This window comes from Convolutriloba macropyga, chromosome 8, assembly GCF_964194025.1.
Source record: "Convolutriloba macropyga chromosome 8, txConMacr16.3, whole genome shotgun sequence".
NCBI lineage: Eukaryota > Metazoa > Xenacoelomorpha > Acoela > Convolutidae > Convolutriloba > Convolutriloba macropyga.
The window spans coordinates 15,383,162-15,401,150 of NC_134475.1; the positions used below are offsets into that span (position 1 = coordinate 15,383,162).

A 17,989-nucleotide genomic window follows, 5' to 3' on the forward strand; every position below is an offset into this window, starting at 1 on the left:
CAAACTAGTCAGCAAAGTTTTTTTTCATGGCTCGGTTCGATGAGCTCTTACTCGTCATCTAAACATCAAGTGAACACTGGAAAATAAGAAAAGGATAGTCTTTTCGTATACAAGAAACCACAAAAAATGACGCATCCGCAAAGATGCGAGCCATTTTGAAAAATAAAAGTATATGAAATCCACTTAGTTCACTAAACATAAACTCTTAGAAAAAGAAATCAGCAAGGGGATAATCGTTGCTGGGTTTGACCAGCTCTTTCTCATTTAAACCTCTTATGAGAAAATGAAAGTATGACATACATTTTATAAAAGAAACAACAAAAAATCAAACTTTGTCAAAAGAGCAAGCAATTTAATCAAAGAAAAAATAAACCTTATCAGTTTAGTGAACTGATAACCTCACTCAGAAATTCAAATCAGCATGATTTTCACCCTTGCTGTGTTGCACCAGCCCTTATTTGTCATCTAAACAATAGAACACTAAAAAACAATAGACTACTTCATGAAAAGCATTAATATAAGCTCTGACGATTATGCAAGCCATTAAATGAAATCAAAAAAGATAATCCAATTTGTTTATTGAAACCACAAGCTCCCCAAAGAGAAAGTCAGCAAATTTTTTATCATGGCTGGTTTCGACCAGCTTTTACTCGTCATCTAAACATCATATGACAAAACTATTCAAGAGACAAACTATTCATATGAAAAAAATAGGAAAAAATGATACTTGAACAAAAAGCTATCCATTTCATGACAGGAAAATAATACTAAATCCGTTACGATTATTAAACGCTAGGCTGAACAGCGAAATCAGCAAGGCTTTCAGCATTGCTGGATTCACCCAGCTCTTATTTTCTTACCCAGCTCTGAAAATCATGTGAAAACTGCTAACTAAGAGATGGACAGCCTTTTCATATACAAGAATCAACAAAGTAGAACACATAGGCAAAGATGCGAGCCATTTTAAAAGTAAAGTAAATGAAATCCACTTATTTTACTAAACTCATAAGCTCTTAAAAAACGAAATCAAAAAAGTGGTACTTGTATGCTCTCACCAGCTGTTGCTTCTCATCTAAACCTCATATGAGAAAAAACAAGACTACTTCAATGAAAAGCCATACAATGTAAAGCTCTGAAAAATCTGCCAGCCATTTCATGAAATCAAAAAAGCAATCCATTTGTTGTTTACTACAACTACAAGCCCATCAAAAACAAACTAGTCAGCAAAGTTTTTTTCATGGCTCGGTTCGATGAGCTCTTACTCGTCGTCTAGACATCATGTGAACACTGAAAACTAAGAAGAGGATAGCCTTTTCGTAACAAGAAACCACAAAAAATGACGCATCGGCAAAGATGCAAGCCAATTTGAAAAATAAAAGTATATGAAATCCACTTAGTTCACTAAACATAAACTCTTAGAAAATGAAATCAGAAAGGGGATAATCTTTGCTGGGTTTGACCAGCTCTTTCTCATCTAAACCTCATATGAGAAAATGAATGTATGACATACATTTTATAAAAGAAACAACAAAAAATCAAACTTTGTCAAACAAGCAAGCAATTTAATCAAACAAAAAATAAATCTAATCAGTTTAGTGAACTGATAACCTCACTAAGAAATTCAAATCAGCATGATTTTCACCCTTGCTGTGCTGCACCGGCCCCTATTTGTTATCAAAACAATAGAACACTAAAAAACAATAGACTACTTCAATGAAAGTTTTCATCATTGCTCAATTCACTCAAAACTGACTCGTCATCTAAACTTCATATGAAATGACTGTTATCAAAAGACAGACTATTCACATGAAAGAAATAAGAATGTTTTACTTGAATAAAGAACCACTTAATTCATAAGATGAAAAATATAAATCCGTACATAATAAATTTTGTAACTCTTAAGATCAGCAACGAAATCAACTCAGCAAAGTTTTCATCATGGCTGGTTTTGACCAGCTCTTACTCGTCATCTAAACATCACAAGACAAGACTGTAATCAAGACACAATTTATTAAAAAGAAAGGATACTTCAACAAAAAGCGATCCATTTCATAAAATGCTGAACATATTAAAGCAGATAGGACCATTGAACTCTTAAAATCAACAGCGAAATCAATTCAGAAATGTTTTAACATTACTCGACTCATCCAGAACTTACTCGTCATCTAAACATCATATGAAACGACTGTATTCAAAAGAGACTATTCAAATGAAAGAAATAAGAAAAAGTGATACTTGAACAAAGAACCATTTTTTTCATAAGATGAAAATTATAATAAATCCGTAAAGATCATTGAACTCTTAAGCTCAGCAACGAAATCAACTCAGCAAAGTTTTCATCATGACTGGTTTTGACCAGCTCGGACTCGTCATCTAAACATCATATGCTAAGACTCTATTCAAAAGACAGACAATTTATGAAAAAAAATAAGAAAAAGTAAAACTTGAACTGTATTGACGAATTAGTACTGGAGTACGCTTGTTTTCAATCAAAAACAGAAAGGAGGTACAAAAATTTCTATTAAATCTTATTTTTTTCAAAAAAAAAACAGAATTGAACTTTTTCGAAATTTTTGGTCAAATAGTTTGAATCGACAGTTTTTAGGCTTGGAAGTGGAAACTACGCGTGGCAACCAAAGTCATTAAAACAAAATAAAATTACTAAAAAAAATCAAATCTTTTCGGTTTGTGCCCCCCCCCCCCCGCTTAGTGGGTGCATATTATTTGCAACCCCCAGACGCACGTGCCATTTTTTACATGGTGATTTACTACTTAATGGTACGTGCTCTATAACTGGGGGTGTATAACGCACGGGGGCACAAACGCAAAAGAGCCAAAATTTCTATTGTTTTTAGTTTTAATTTCCACTATATCTGTCACAAATTCACCCTCAATAGAAGTGGAAATTTGGAATGGGCCGGCCTCGCATATACTCCTCCACTTGGAAAAAATGTTGAAACAATTAGCACCGAATTATTACGCATTAGTAACCAATTAGTACTGGAGTACAATTATGATCAATTTACCTCAAATATCTTGAAATTTCCGAATTGTGCCGCGTAGTGCAGACCAGTCAACTTGGACAGAACTGCGAATTTATTGATGGAAGCCCCATGCTGAACCAACGCAGTAACTGTATAGAAATGACCAGCTTTGCAAGCTACATGTAGAGATGTCTCGCCATTGCTATTGATATTATCAATGTATGCCCCCGAGTTGACAAGCATGCGCAAGATCTCCGTATTTCCATACTCTGCTGCAATATGCAACGGCGCTTTCCCTTCCTCGTTTCTCCAGTTTAAACCTCGCTTATCAAATTGGGCTGAACACAGAATTGCTCGAGCCGTTTTGACATCCCCGACTTTACACTGCTCGTGAAGTAACGAATTTGGTGCCTTAGCAAGATAGTCAAACGGGGCAACCTCCCCAGGAACAAAATTGGTCAATGATTGAGGAATCAAGGCTTGTGTCTCACTGGTTGTCGTATTAGAAGACTTTAGGTGGTTTAAAAGCGAATCTAAACCAATGAAGGGTTGTATCGAATTGTCATCTAAGCAGAATACACAAAACACATCACGCATAATTTGATAATGAACGATTGTTTCGCTGAAAACTGCGGAGAGAACAACGGTTTTCACGTAAGAGCTGCTCTCGCGGATCAGATACGAGCCACTTGCTTTCGATTTTAGAAGTTCTTCGGCCTGATCGCGGCTTACCTTTCCGTGGTACCATGATAGTTCAGCAAGTTTCAAATACGACACACGCTCATCTTTCAATTGTTCGTCAACATTTATATACGGCCGATTCATCTAGACATCACAAAAACTTTGATCCACAACTTTTAAACTAACTAATGCAGCATTAACCACGGACAAACCATTCAAATTTTCCTCTCAACAAGAGCCGCAGAATTGAAAGCCTCAGCCCATTGATTTGTCCCATTGCCAACTCATTACTTGGTCTGAAAATCATCCGCAACTAACAGGGTTACAGACTTTTTCAAGAACGGAACTTTTCAAAAATTCTATCTTTCTGTAGCAATGAGAGAAAAGAAAAAGTCAGTTGTAAGTATCCGTGTGTGTGTATATATACGCTTGAACAGAACCGATGAAAACAGTATCTCAATAAAACACATCAGAGTACTTACGCTTGTGGGATCTTTTCCATTTGTGCCCCCCCCCCCCCCGTACGTTATGCGCCTCCAGTTACAGAAGGCATGCCATTGCATAGTAAATCATTATGTAAAAATTTGGCACGTGTGTCTGCGGGGTGCAAATAATATGCGCCCACTAAGCTGAGGGGCACAAACGGAGAAGATCCCGCTTGTGTTATTAGTTGATAAGCCAAGTACTGATAAGCCAACTATTTTTCTACAATACAGAGGCAACCTTACTCAAAACTTTGCAAGCAAACCGAAGAAACTATGCGAATTGCAAGTAGTTTTTACAACGCGGAAATTAAGATCGTGCCTCCCCACCCTGAAATCATCTTTCGATAGAGACCTGAAATCCCACGTGGTATATGAGATTAAATGTAATGGATGCGGATCCATCTATGTTGGGCAAACAAGCCGACATGTTACCACAAGGATAACAGAACATCAAAAGAAGGATTCACAGGAGGGTCAACATCTGGTTGAACGTCGTGGCGCCACGAATGACATTGAATGGAAATTTCTGGACGCCTGTCGGACAGTAGAAAAACTAATGATTATCGAAGCTATATATCAGCAAGCTGAAGCCGGCACTAAACACACGCGATGAATAAAGGGGACGGTAACTCACGCTAAAATATTAGTTCAAATCATAATTTTGACTAGATGAGAATACATAGGGCAAAAAACATTTTGTGCATGACAAAACGAAATTTGCAAAACCTCCACAAGAGGGATACTTATGGTTAGGGCAAATTCGGAATAACCCTAAAAATACAAGAACATGGCCAAAATCGAAAAATCCGGAATAGGAATGTTTTTAAATAAATTGATAACAGATGTTAATATGAGTTGTAAATAGGCTAATTATTGTGTATAGGGAAAATTTTTCGATTGATTTTGTAGAATAGTTCCTAGAAATGTTTTAATTGTCGTCTCAGACAAATGTAAATACATATTCATTTTATCTTTTAACAATTTGTAAAACAGTTCTAACCTGAAGATGAACGTAAAGTTCGAAAACGTTTGTTTTAAATATTGGAAGTAATTTTAATTTGACAAATTGGTTTCCTTTACATTATTAGTTGATGTTGCAAAATGTCTCTATTGAAAAATGTGATCTTTTCCGTTTGTGCCCCCTCAGTACGTTATGCACCCGCCATTACAGAATACGTGTAATTAAATAGTAAATCATCATTTTGGAAAGTAAGTAAAGTTATTGTTGTGATAAACTTATTAAATAGAAATAATTGATAAGTTTATCACGTGTAATTTCAGAGTATTTTGAATTTCTACTTCTGAATGGTCTTCATTGTGGGCGCCAGCTCTTTATGAAACGCCATCGACGCTGCTCCCTACGAGCTGAAGAGGTTTCTGCGGCGATTCTGTTTCGCAATCCCAGGACTGAGCCTCAACCCATGGTCACGTAAGCCCCTTAAAAGACTGCAATATCTTCTGCAAAAAGGTACGTTATCTAAAATGTTCAACATTGTTATCGGGCACAATATAATTAACAATACCCTCACCAAACATCCTTCGATCAATAATCGGGCTTGTCGCATTGACAAGTTGTTGAGTCTCATCGAACAATTCAAACCTCGACTGTCTGCTATTGTTTACACCGCGAAATCTTCGGCTCCTAACATACTGGAGCAATTAAGGAGTGATTACGTGAGTCTAAAGTAGTGACAATCGACATCAAGAACCGTTTGCTTTCCATTCAAAAACGAAGAGATATTTATATTATTGAAGACATTGGTCGTGTCCACCCACCAGAATACTTGGAATTGAAATTTATTTCAGCCGTTATAAAGAACTTGAAAGACCTTCGTTGCTTAGCCCAGAGAAAGCGTGGTTATCGGAGACGCCCATCTTTCAAGAAAAGAAAGAAAGCACAAGCAGAAAGTCAGCCAACAAAGACTTGAGGTTAGTTCATTGTTTTGTTCTTTGTTGGGTTTCCTGCGTCCTTGAGACTTAAGTGTTTCGAGGGCAACGAGATCTCGACTTCGGGACTTAACTTTGAAATGCCTCCTAGATCATACTCCATTAGGGACCCATGCGGACATTGCGCACTGCAGGTCAAAGAAGATGGACATGGTCCTCTACAATGCCATAGGTGTGACTTCTGGTTCCACCTAAAATGTACTTCTGTTCCAGCAGCCCTGTTAACTCACTTGTAACATTTTCAAGGATTGGTTTGGCTTTGTGAATCTTTTGAATGTCCAGCTAAAGAAGCACTCTCCATGTTATCTCCCAAAGTTGACGAAGTCAGGAAAATTCGTGAAACTGTTGATGAGCTGAAGAAGAATGTCATATCCGTTAACGAGATCAAACGTGAATTGACGGAGATAAAGTCCTTGGTCAATTCGTCTTCATCAGAGTTCAACAACATTAAAGTTGAACTGTCGAAACCCAAGCCTCGCCCACCTGATCCACCTGCAGTGACAACAAAACTTTTCGAAAACTCCATTTCCGACCGCTCAATACTAGATTTTGGGATCGACGAACAAGAGCCAATGTTGAAGTCCTCCGAAAGATTAGAATAAGACCTTACCACAGCAAAGAATTTGATTGAAAAAGTAGATCCGTCCATTTGCTCCATCGAAGACGTCCACCGAGTTGGCAAGTTCACTCCCGATCATAAACCCACACCAGTAGTAGTAACTTTTCAAAGTCAATGGGACGAACGGATGGCGCTGTCGAAGTCTTATATTCTGATGAACACGAAGTTCTTTCTGAAACCAATGCTGACTCCGGAAAACGAGCCCTGGAGAAACAACTGCTCAATTTGCGTTTCAAGCTATCAAATCTAGGCATCCCCAAACACGAGTTGAAAATTTTGAACATGAAACTTTGTCATGGGAACACAGTTTTGGACCACTCTAAAGCACCAGATATTCTATCAACGCAAATTAAAGACAATTGACTAGCTATGATTTTTACGTTTGTTTTCTTCTTCTGATATGTCGAGGAATGCTATCGCTAGAAAAACGAGCTGACCTCACAGCCCTCCTGCAAAAACTTCAACCACAGTTTGCTTTTCTCACCGAGACATGGCTAGATACGAAGCTTGAAAAGTGTGACCTGTCAGCTGGGGGATCGTTTTCTGTTATTGGTAGACAAGACCGCATACAAAATCGACATGACGGGACTCTGATTTTGCAGAACACATCCAACACATCATGTGCGGAGTTCCTTGGCGATCCTGTCATAAGCAATGTCGACTTTTGTACTTCAGCCTTGATCAAAGTTGACCAACGTCTCGTACTCTTCATTTTGGTCGACCTACCCCCACAATGTAGTCAATATGAGGTCACAACTACATGTTTTGCTAGCGGTCTACATCATGGCTCGAATTTTTTGCTAAATTTTAATGAAAATATTGCATTTGAATACCGCCATATATGCCTTCTTGGTAAATTTAACTCTCCAAAAACTGATTGGCCGACATTCAGGTCTCCATCTGCGAGAGAAACCAGATTTTTAAACTTCTTGGATGACTACAAATTGTTCCCTACTATTCTCAGCTCCACGCAAAACCGTGGCAACTCCCTCGACAACATTCTCGTCCCCTCATCTATCACCGGCTGTTTTGACTGCCATATCCTCCCACTCACTCCGTTCTCAGATCATGCTCCAATATCAGCAAAGATATACACAGGGCCCTCACCCTCCTCTATAAGAATCACAAAAATTATGCATTTACTGAGCCAGGCATTGTCACTTTTTGCTCACTATGGCAAAGTTACACCTTCCTCAACTATCCTTCTACGGACACGATCGCCGATTTCTACCACCATCTGCATGTTAGTGTCAAACAGTCATTCCTGAGCGTAACCAGAAAAAGGGCGTCCCGGCCAAGCTACTACTCATCACATACTGTGCATACTTTGAATAAACTGGCAACTAGCAAGAGAAAGTATCATTCTGGCCATTATGTCGTGCGTAACCTTGAAGACACCTTTGAGAAATCCTTGGAATTGGACAAAGTGCTCTACATATCTGGGAAAGTTACTTCAAACCTGGATTCTTGCTTCAAACTCATCGAAAGCTTCAAGGAAAAAAGTCTTCCCCATCCAATGTTTTCCGGTACTTCCAAACTAGGTTCATGGATTGACGTTGCAAATGCTTTCAACAATTTCTTTGCTTCGAACTTCAACACGAACTCTTACGATACAAGGATACCAGATGACTGCCAAGGTTCTATTTTCTTCAACGATTTCTGTGTTTCACTTACCAACTCTGATATTCTTCAAGTAATTCTAAACAGCACCGCTTGCACTTATGAGAACCATGATGAGTTCCCAAATAGACTATTGAAGAAATGCTCTGTTCTTTTTGCAACATTGTTCCGGGTCGTCTTCAATTGTGTAATACTGAACTGCCAATTCCCCGAAATATGGAAGTCTTCATTTATTAAACCTATTCACAAAGGGGCTTGCCGGAACGACATCACCAATTACTGTCCAATTAGTCTGCTGCCTAAGATCTCTTTGATACTCGAAAAGTTACTCCATAAGTTTCTTATTGATCTACTCAAGAATAAAATTTATCCGAGACAGTATGGTTTCCGGTCTAAGAAATCTACAACTTGTCAGCTTCTAGAATATGTCAACTACCTCTATCTTAACAAGGGAGACATACTATTCTCAATATTCTTCGATTACGAGAAAGCTATCGATCGTGTGCCACATTCCGTTCTAATAGTGAAACTCCGAAAAACTGGTCCGGACTCGAATTTTGTTTCCTTCTTTGAAAGTTACCTCTTCGGAAGATTTCAAACAGTACCAATCAACGGGTTTTCTTCAATTCACACAAGATTTCTGAGTGGCGAAACCCACGGTTCAGTACTTGGGCCGAAACTAGTTTTCAACTCTTTGAATTTCAATGATGATCGTGTACGTTTCTGCAATTGAAATCAAGCAAACGGGATTTTATTCAACGCGAAAAAGAGCTTATGTATTTCTTTTGGGACTGTCGAGCCCGTGTTAGAGTACGCCAACATCACAATTCCCCAACAAGAGTGTGTGAAGGATCTCGGATTTTACGGCAACAGAAAGTTTAAATGGAACACGCATACTCAATGTAAAGTCACCAACAGCCGCAGAGCTTTCTACAAGCTTAAAAATACTATACTTTGAAGCACTCCATCACATATCAAGTACAAGCTCTATGTCGCCTATGTTGTTCCAAAACTCCTCTATGGCTCTCAAATCTGTTGCTTGTCCCTTGCAGAACTCAGGGCTTTTAAGAATATCCAAGAAAAATGCTTGAGACGGGTTTACGGGAATTCTAGGAACTACTTGGACACTCTTCTCACACATAAAATCCTACCGATGGCCTTTCGAATCCATGTTGAGGACTGCCGACTGTTCCTTCTATTGGCTCAAAAGAAGCTATTGAGCAACTTCTGTGATAATGCTGAAGTTTTATTGCTTGGTGTGACGAGAAGACGGAGAAACAAGTTCCAACTCAAACGCAAAGTAGCGCCTGGTCCTTTCTACGAACGGTCCATCAACATGATTACCTTTTTCTGTCGTCATGGGATAATCGATGATGACTACTTCAAGAAAAACAAGATTGTTGAACATTTTGAATCCATCATTCCATTTTCCAATCCCTGTTTTCGATGCTCATGGTTTGTTTGTTGCAATTGCCCCACTTGTACGAGCTCTGTAAATATTAAATAGTAGAAATGAATTTCACTGATTTTTAATTATTAGCCCTTAATCAGGAATTAAGGCTTTCTCTCTCACTCTCTCTCTCTCTCTCTCTCTCTCTCTCTCTCTCTCTCTCTCTCTAAAGACGAAGACAGAGCAGACGTGAAGCAATACAGACCTATAAGTATCTTGATTCTACCGCTGTTGGTGATGTTGAATTCTTTCGAAAAATCGATATTGTACCTTCTTTCCTGATATTACTGAAAATTAGAAGGTCTTTAAGCACTTTAACGTAGAGTGGTGGTAATAAGTTTGACTTGACCAAAGTATCCTTGTAGTCTAAATTTCCGCAAATCCACTTCAGAACATTTTTATTCAATCCCTGTACTTGGATATTTATTTGTTTATGTACAAACTTTTGTGCCAATCCTAGATTGTAAACGCGGGGTGTGATTCCACAGTGGAATATCCACGAAGTCAAAATAATAATAATAATAATAATAATAATAATAATAATAATAATAATAATAATATAATAATAATAATAATGATAATAATAATAACAATAATAAAAAAAAAAATAATAATAATAATAATAATAATAATAATAATAATAATAATATAAGCCTTCTCTGCTACACATCAAAAGTTTTTGAAAAAGTTATATTTAACGAACTATATGATATTGTAAAAATGACACTACACAATGCACAGCTTGGTTTTCAAAAGCACAGGTTGGTGGTAACGGAGATGTTGTTCCTAAATCATCTTTAAACTCAGTTCAGTTCAGTTTTGCAACGAGGATTAATATTATAATCTCTTTGCCAAAGCCCTCGTGAACCAGGTGTGGAAGCTGTCTGTGCCCAAGTCTTTTTCGAACGTCTTCAGAAGATTCGCCTTCGCTCTTCCTAATGGTGGTAGTCTTTTGATGTGTTGCAGAATGTCTTGAACAGGGCGACTTCTTCTCAAGATATGTCCAAGTTAGGCGGCTCTTCTGGCTCGAATCTGCTCTGAAATGGGAAACTCTTTAGTTAAATCGTACAAATGATCATTTTTTATTATCTTCGGGTATCGAACGTCTAGACTTTGGCGTAGCTGTCTGCAATGGAAGGAATCTAACTGTTTGTTGATTGTCTTGTTGACTGTCCATGTCAAACAATTGTAAAGGAGGATGGATCTGACGTAGACATTATATGATTTAGTTTTTGTTCGAACATTGATGAACTTGTTTTTCCAGATTTTTCGGTACTTGCTCATTGCTAATTGAGCTATATGTTTGCTGCGGTTAATTTCCGCTTTTTCATCTAGAATAGTTCCTAGTTTTTTAGTTTTTCGAAACTCTGAGTCCTTGTGATATCTGAAAACGTCCGTTTTGGAATCGTTCACTAGCAAGTTGTATCTCAGGAGTACTTTTGTGGCTACTTCAATAACTTTTTTGACTTCATCTTCCGAATTGAAAGGAAAGTCCACATCTTCTGCATTTTCTAGATGCCATGGGATTTCTGGTGACTTGGTCTTGCAGTAATCATGACCGTGTAGAGGAGTTGCTGTTTCCTTTTGGTGGTAGTCATGACAATTAGCATGGAGAAATTCATCTGTTTCTCTGAGTGCTTCGTCTAAATAGACTGTAAATAGGCGGGATGAGATACCGTCCCTTGAAGAACGCCTTTGTTGGTTGGGAATTTTTCTCCAAGCTTCTTCCCTGCTTTCACCTCGAGAGCGGCGTTTGTGAGTACTTTCTTTATTAGAGTAATGTTTTCTTCTGGTGTTTTTCTAGATCTCAGAATGTCTATGAGTTTGTTCCTGTCGACATTGTCGAAGGCTTTTGACATGTCATTTCCTACACAGTACTTGTCAAAACCTTTAGAGATAGCCCCAGTCATCATGTACTTGTGGGATAGGACTATGTCTCCAGTGGACCTATTAGTTCTGTAGGCAAACTGGGTTTGTGATAGTGAGCCTTCTATTTGATCTTTTATTCGTTCTAATATAATTAGAGACAACAGTTTTCTGTATGCAGAGAGAAGGATAACTGGGCGGTGACTTTCAGGTTTCGTCGAGTCCTTTCCTGGTTTCTGGATGGGAACCAGATATCCTTTTGTTAGCGATTCGTCGGAGTTCAGGATTAAAATGTTGAGGTCTCGGGTTAGTTTCTCAACTGATTCTCGCTTCAAGTCTTCTCCTCGAATCGAGTCTGGTCCTGTTGCTCGGTTATTTCTCAGTTTTGTTCGTGTTCTTTCTCTTTCGGAAGTAGACACTGACTTCCAAAAACTGCTACTTGTTACCTCTACTTGGCATATGGTGAATTGTAATTGATCCTTGAAGTAGTTTGTGTGTTCTTCTATTTTGATTTGAGGTTTTTTTCTGGTCTTTTTTCTGATGATATTCTTTATGGCTAGCGATGATTGAGCATCATCTTTTGCCTGCATTATGTCATTGCTTTCTTTGAGCATTGCTCTGGTGACAAGAAAGCCGATTCTTCGTTTGGGACAATTATTGGCTCTAGTTCTTTCTTTTTTCAGTTTTTTGATTTTATCCGGATTCTTCGTTTGAGACATTTTTTCCTTCATTTTTTTCTTTTTCATTTTCAGGTCAATCATGACATGATTGTTTTCTTCTTTGATTGTCGGCTTGTTCACACTCTTGCATCTTTCGAAGTCGTTTTTTCTCCACAGGCTGGTTAGTACCAGTCTGTGACCTGTGTCGACTCCGAGAACGTTGTAGCGTCTTGAATTCCTCATCGAAAACTTCCTTGAAGCTCTTAAAAGAATATAATCAATTTGATTATATACTTTTTTCCTCGGATGCATCCTTCCCATGTGGTGACGTGGCAGGCCCGATGTTTGAAAAAAATATTTGATGCCACAATGTTGTTCTCGCACAGAAATTTTTGCAAGAACTCGCCATTTGAATTTCTGAAACCTCTTGCGTGTGCGCCTATACCAAATTGGGGCTTGGTGTGTTTGCCTAATTTCGCATTGAACTCTCCTGTTATTATTAGGTCGAGCCCTTTGAATTGACTTAGGGCTGCCTGGAGATCTCTATAATATTTTACAGCTGCTTCTTCATCTTGGTTGGCTATGCCCATGTGAGGCGCAGAGGTGTTCAGGATCACCAGACTGTTTTTCTTGATCTTCTCCTAGTATAAGAGTTTGGTTTCATCTTCGGCCGTCTTCATATTCCAGGTTTTCTTCTTTTCTACAATTAGATAAGACATTCTCTCGATGATCTGTTGGTTTTGCCGGATCTTTAAGTTTTTTCTGACTGCGATTCCTAGACCATGTTGGGCACAATTTTGTGTCGAAAGACACGAATTTGTTATCTCCTTCTTCGCATTCCTCCACCCGGCATTTGATCTCTTGGAGTCCGCAGTTATCCACATCTTTGTATGCGGGCCATTGGGCTATTTCTTCTTTTTTGGGCTGTAGTCCTCGAATACTCCGCGATCCGATCACGAAAGTTTGTTTTAGTTTTGAATTATCGTTGATAATACTATAATTATCTCTGATAATTTGAACGGCCATCACACCGCCCATCCGTCTGCATCTTTAAAACAAACTTGATGGTAATGAAGGAATTTTGGTTCTGTATCTGGACTTCAAAAAACCTTTGAATCCGTTCCACATGACATCTTACTACAAAAAATTGAAATGCTAGGCATTGGCGGTAACTTCTTGAAAATTATTGCCAGCTACTTAAGTAAAAAAAAACAAAATGTAAAGCTTAATGATTTTAACTCTGAAACAGTGCAGGTAACAAGTGGTGTTCCACAAGGATCACAACTAGGTCTACTTCTTTTCATCATTTTTGTTAACGATTTTCCTCTACAAGTAACTAAGTGTGAAGCCTTTGGTTATGCAGACGATTTCAAGCTTGTTGCAACGAATAGTGAAGACAGGCAATACGACATAAAACAAATAGAACAATGGTGTTTAGAAAATAAAATGACGTTAAATGAATATAAGTGTTATATCCTGCCAATCAAAAGTCAAGACAAACCCAAGTTAAATTTATTCAACAAAACTTTACTCTATCACGGCGAGCAAAAAGATCTAGGCATTACAATGGCGCCAAAGCTGAACTGGAAACCTAATGTCCCAAAAAGGTGCTCAAAGGCACTGAAAGCGTTCTACTTTCTAAAAAGAAACACTTCAACGTCCGCCAAACTAAGCGCAAAATTCAATGCGTACGCAGGATATGTCGTACCAATTGTTACATATGCAACTCAAGCCTGGTTTGCTAAAAAAACGGAGACGAAAGAGAATGAGCGCGTTCAAAAGAAAGCTATCATTTGGATCCTAAACAACTGGGAATTGAATTACAAGAAAAGGCTCGGAAAACTCAATTTACTTCCTCTCTCCTTATATATAGAACTACACGATCTACTTCTCTTAATTTCTTTTCTCTCAGGAAATACAATGTCAATCTTCCGATCACTAGAAATCAAAACTGTGGTTATTAACCAAATACCAGACAATTTGAGCTAATAAACATAAATCAAACAAGAACAAAAAAGGCAGATAAAAATTTCTGTATGTATTTTAGTCAACTTTTTAATATTACCTGTAAAATCAAAAATTTGGCTATTGAAAGCTTAAACAAAATACGATTAAAGGAATAATATTGGAATTATTTCTCTAGACATTACTCTGAAGCCAATTCTTGAACGCGGACCTTTTTCTGCAACTGCAAAAACTGCAATCCAGTACCCAAGATCAAATTAGCCAACCAATAAAGGGATGTCAACCCTAGTGCCAAAACGCTAAAGCCTTAACTACTGCTACTACTATTACATCTACTTTTCAAAGCACCTGAAGACATCCGGATCTGACCGACGAAGAAGAATTGTTCTCCCCGACATCAAATAAGAATACCAAAGACAATCCTTCTGGTACAGGACGGGACTCAGAGTCAACATTATGCAACAACAATTTAAATTCTTTGAATGCAAACTAGTGGGTTTGAATAGTTTAAGATATAATAGAGTGGTAGCTCTTATGATAAGTTTGGTGTCCAATGACAAATTTTAATCCTCGCTTTGGTCGGTACCCAATATCGGTTCTATCATCATGTTACATTAACCAGCTCAACAAAGATATGTCAGTTTCGTTGATTTCGCACGGAGCCCGAGCTTTGTCCAATCACAGGTCTGTTTTTTTTTCTGAAACATTTCAACTTGTGTCAGCCATAAGCCTTGTAATAAATCAAATTTTGAGCTAAATTTTTAACCTTGAAACCCAAGTTTTTAGTACATTTCTTATTTACGTGTGACACTCACACAACACATGTACATGGACTTTCATCTGTCTATGCCATAATTGTCGTGCCAACCCCTTGATGTAGTGCAGTAACCTCGGGACTACCTTCCCAGTGGCCTCACCAACGAAGCCATACTAATATTAATAATAATAATAATAATAATACTAATAATAATAATAATAATAATAATAATAATAATAATAATAATAATAATAATAATCATAATAATAATAATAATAATAATAATAATAACAATAATAATAATAATAATAATAATAATAATAATAATAATAATAATAATAATAATAATAATAATAATAATAATGTTAATAATAATAATATTAATAATAATAATAATGATAATATTAATAATAATAATAATAATAATAATAATAATAATATTACGAAAATAATAGTAATGATAATAATAATAATCATAATAATAAACGGACAGTTTAATTATCAGTTTTCGTTGTTCATAACTTTTTCTGCCACTTCAAGTCAAAATACGTTGTACGCTTCGTACAATAGAACTTTTCGTCTCCACAAGCATCAGGTTGGTACTTTGTTAAAATGCAAAGTTAAAGTTAAATCATTAAGTAGATCAAGGTAAAGAAAAGTGGGTTTGAATAAATTAGGAACTAATAAAGTGGTAGCTCTGATAGTAAATTTGGTGTTGAGTGAATGAATTTAATCCTCGCTTTTGTCGGTACCCAATATCGGTTCTATCATCGTGGTAATTTAACCAAGTCAAAAAATATATGTCAATTTTGAAACTCAAGGTTTTTAATACATCGTTTATGTATAAGTTTGACACTAACACTGCCTCCTCTTAACAAGAATAGAGTGCGCCACTCACTCAAAATCAAACAATATTTTCATTTCACAGATCTTGTTATATGAACGTCTTGCAATGCGAAAAGTTTGTAGCTTCTAACGGACAGTTAAATTATCACTTTTTGTTGTTCATAACTTTTTCTGCCACGACAAGTCAATATATGTTGTACGCTTCGTACAACAGAACTTTTCGTCTACACAAGCATCAGGGTGGTACTTTGTTAAAATGCAAAGTTAAAGTTAAATCTTTAAGTAGATCAAGGTAAAGAAAAGTGGGTTTGAATAAATTAGGAATTAATAAAGTGGTAGCTCTGATAGTAAATTTGGTGTTGAGTGAATGAATTTAATCCTCGCTTTTGTCGGTACCCAATATCGGTTCTATCATCGTGGTAATTTAACCAAGTCAAAAAATATATGTCAATTTTGAAACTCAAGGTTTTTAATACATCGTTTATGTATAAGTTTGACGCTAACACTGCCTCCTCTTAACAAGAATAGAGTGCGCCACTCACTCAAAATCAAACAATATTTTCATTTCACAGATCTTGTTATATGAACGTCTTGCAATGCGAAAAGTTTGTAGCTTCTAACGGACAGTTAAATTATCACTTTTTGTTGTTCATAACTTTTTCTGCCACGTCAAGTCAATATATGTTGTACGCTTCGTACAACAGAACTTTTCGTCTCCACAAGCATCAGGGTGGTACTTGGTTAAAATGCAAAGTTAAAGTTAAATCGTTAAGTAGATCAAGGTAAAGAAAAGTGGGTTTGAATAAATTAAGATTTAATAGAGTGGTAGCTCTGATGGTAAGTTTGGTGTTGAGTGAATGAATTTAATCCTCGCATTTGTCGCTACCCAATATCGGTTCTATCATTGTGGTAATTTAACCAAGTCAAAAAAGATATGTCAATTTTAATGATTTCTCTCGAAGTCCTATATTTGTCTAATCAAAGGTCTAATTTCTTTTCCGACACGTATCAACCTCGTGTCAGCCATAAATCAGGTAATAAATCAGGTTTTAAACTAAATCTTAAAATTTAACCTTGAAACTCAAGGTTTTTAGTACATCTTTTGTGTATAAGTTTGACACTAACACTGCCTCCTCTTAAAAAGAATAGAGTGCGTCACTCACTCAAAATCAAACAATATTTTCATTCACAGATCTTGTTATATGAACGTCTTGCAGTGCGAAAAGTTTGTAGCTTCTAACGGACAGTTTAATTATCAGTTTTCGTTGTTCATAACATTTTCTGCCACGTCAAGTCAAAATATGTTGTACGCTTCGTACAACAGAACTTTTCGTCTCCACAAGCATCAGGGTGCGTCAACAGGCTCTTTTTGAGGTAGTGTTTCTTGAAATGATCTTTTAAAGCAGAACTTTTTACCAGCAAAATCTTGTATAGCGTTGCAAGCCGTTCATAAAGTTTTTGTTCCGAATTTTGAATAAACATTTCTCCGTGGCCTTTGTTTTGGCTTTTTCGTATCTAAGAGTACTCTTTTGTCGATCATTGAGTGAATTTTTTTTCGGCATTCGTTGGCCAAATAATGGTTGTAGTGTTCCAGCTGCTCAAACTCTGACCTCAATTAGTCATTCATTTTCTCAAATTTTTTGATGGTTTCGCCCTTCATAGCAGGTTTTACTTTCAAATCGGCCAACTCGTGCTTCAGTACCTCAATGGATTGCTCCTGTTCAGCATTTCTGGCTGCAGCTGCTTTTAAATTATCTCGTAAACCCGCACACCCGGCGCTCCATTTGCCAAATACTACTTTTGCTGCCTCTTTGGTCTTGTTGCAATGGTTATCTGGTTCGCGTCGAAGCTGGACCAGGTTCTTTTGAAGTGAAGAAATAGTACTCTTCAATTTCTCTAATTTCAAGCACTGGTTTTGCATTTCCACTTCTGTCTGCAGAGCACGCGATCGAATATTGGCTGCTGCCAGACGTTCTAGCGTAGATACTTTCCGAGTTCGCAGCAGACAAGATTCCACTCGGTACACTTACGGGGAAATCTCGGAAATATTTTTCCATAACTTTGGCATGTAGTACTAATATTCACCAATCTGTTGAATCTCGTTACCCGC

General features: G+C 37.2%; 2 protein-coding genes across 4 annotated transcripts in view; one reads left to right on the forward strand and one right to left on the reverse strand.

The window, feature by feature from the left end:
- Positions 1-3,990, reverse strand: part of LOC142344504 (tyrosine-protein kinase HTK16-like) — a 102,960-nt gene extending 98,970 nt beyond the window's left edge. Inside the window, exons 1-2 of one of the 2 annotated variants that reach the window (XM_075396203.1) lie at positions 3,878-3,981; positions 3,027-3,809 (exon numbers count right to left, since the gene is read on the reverse strand). In XM_075396203.1, coding sequence (XP_075252318.1) covers positions 3,027-3,809; positions 3,878-3,880 — 786 coding nt within the window. In that variant the 5' untranslated portion in view covers positions 3,881-3,981. Of the gene's footprint in view, positions 1-3,026 lie in introns of both variants that reach the window. The other variant, XM_075396205.1, reaches the window with a different exon arrangement.
- A 1,382-nt stretch (positions 3,991-5,372) lies between these two features.
- LOC142344505 (exportin-T-like) overlaps positions 5,373-17,989 on the forward strand; it is a 183,057-nt gene continuing 170,440 nt past the window's right edge. For both annotated transcript variants that reach the window (XM_075396206.1, XM_075396207.1), the window contains exon 1: positions 5,373-5,395. The gene's annotated coding sequence lies outside the window, so the exon portion shown is untranslated. The remainder of the gene's footprint in view (positions 5,396-17,989) is intronic.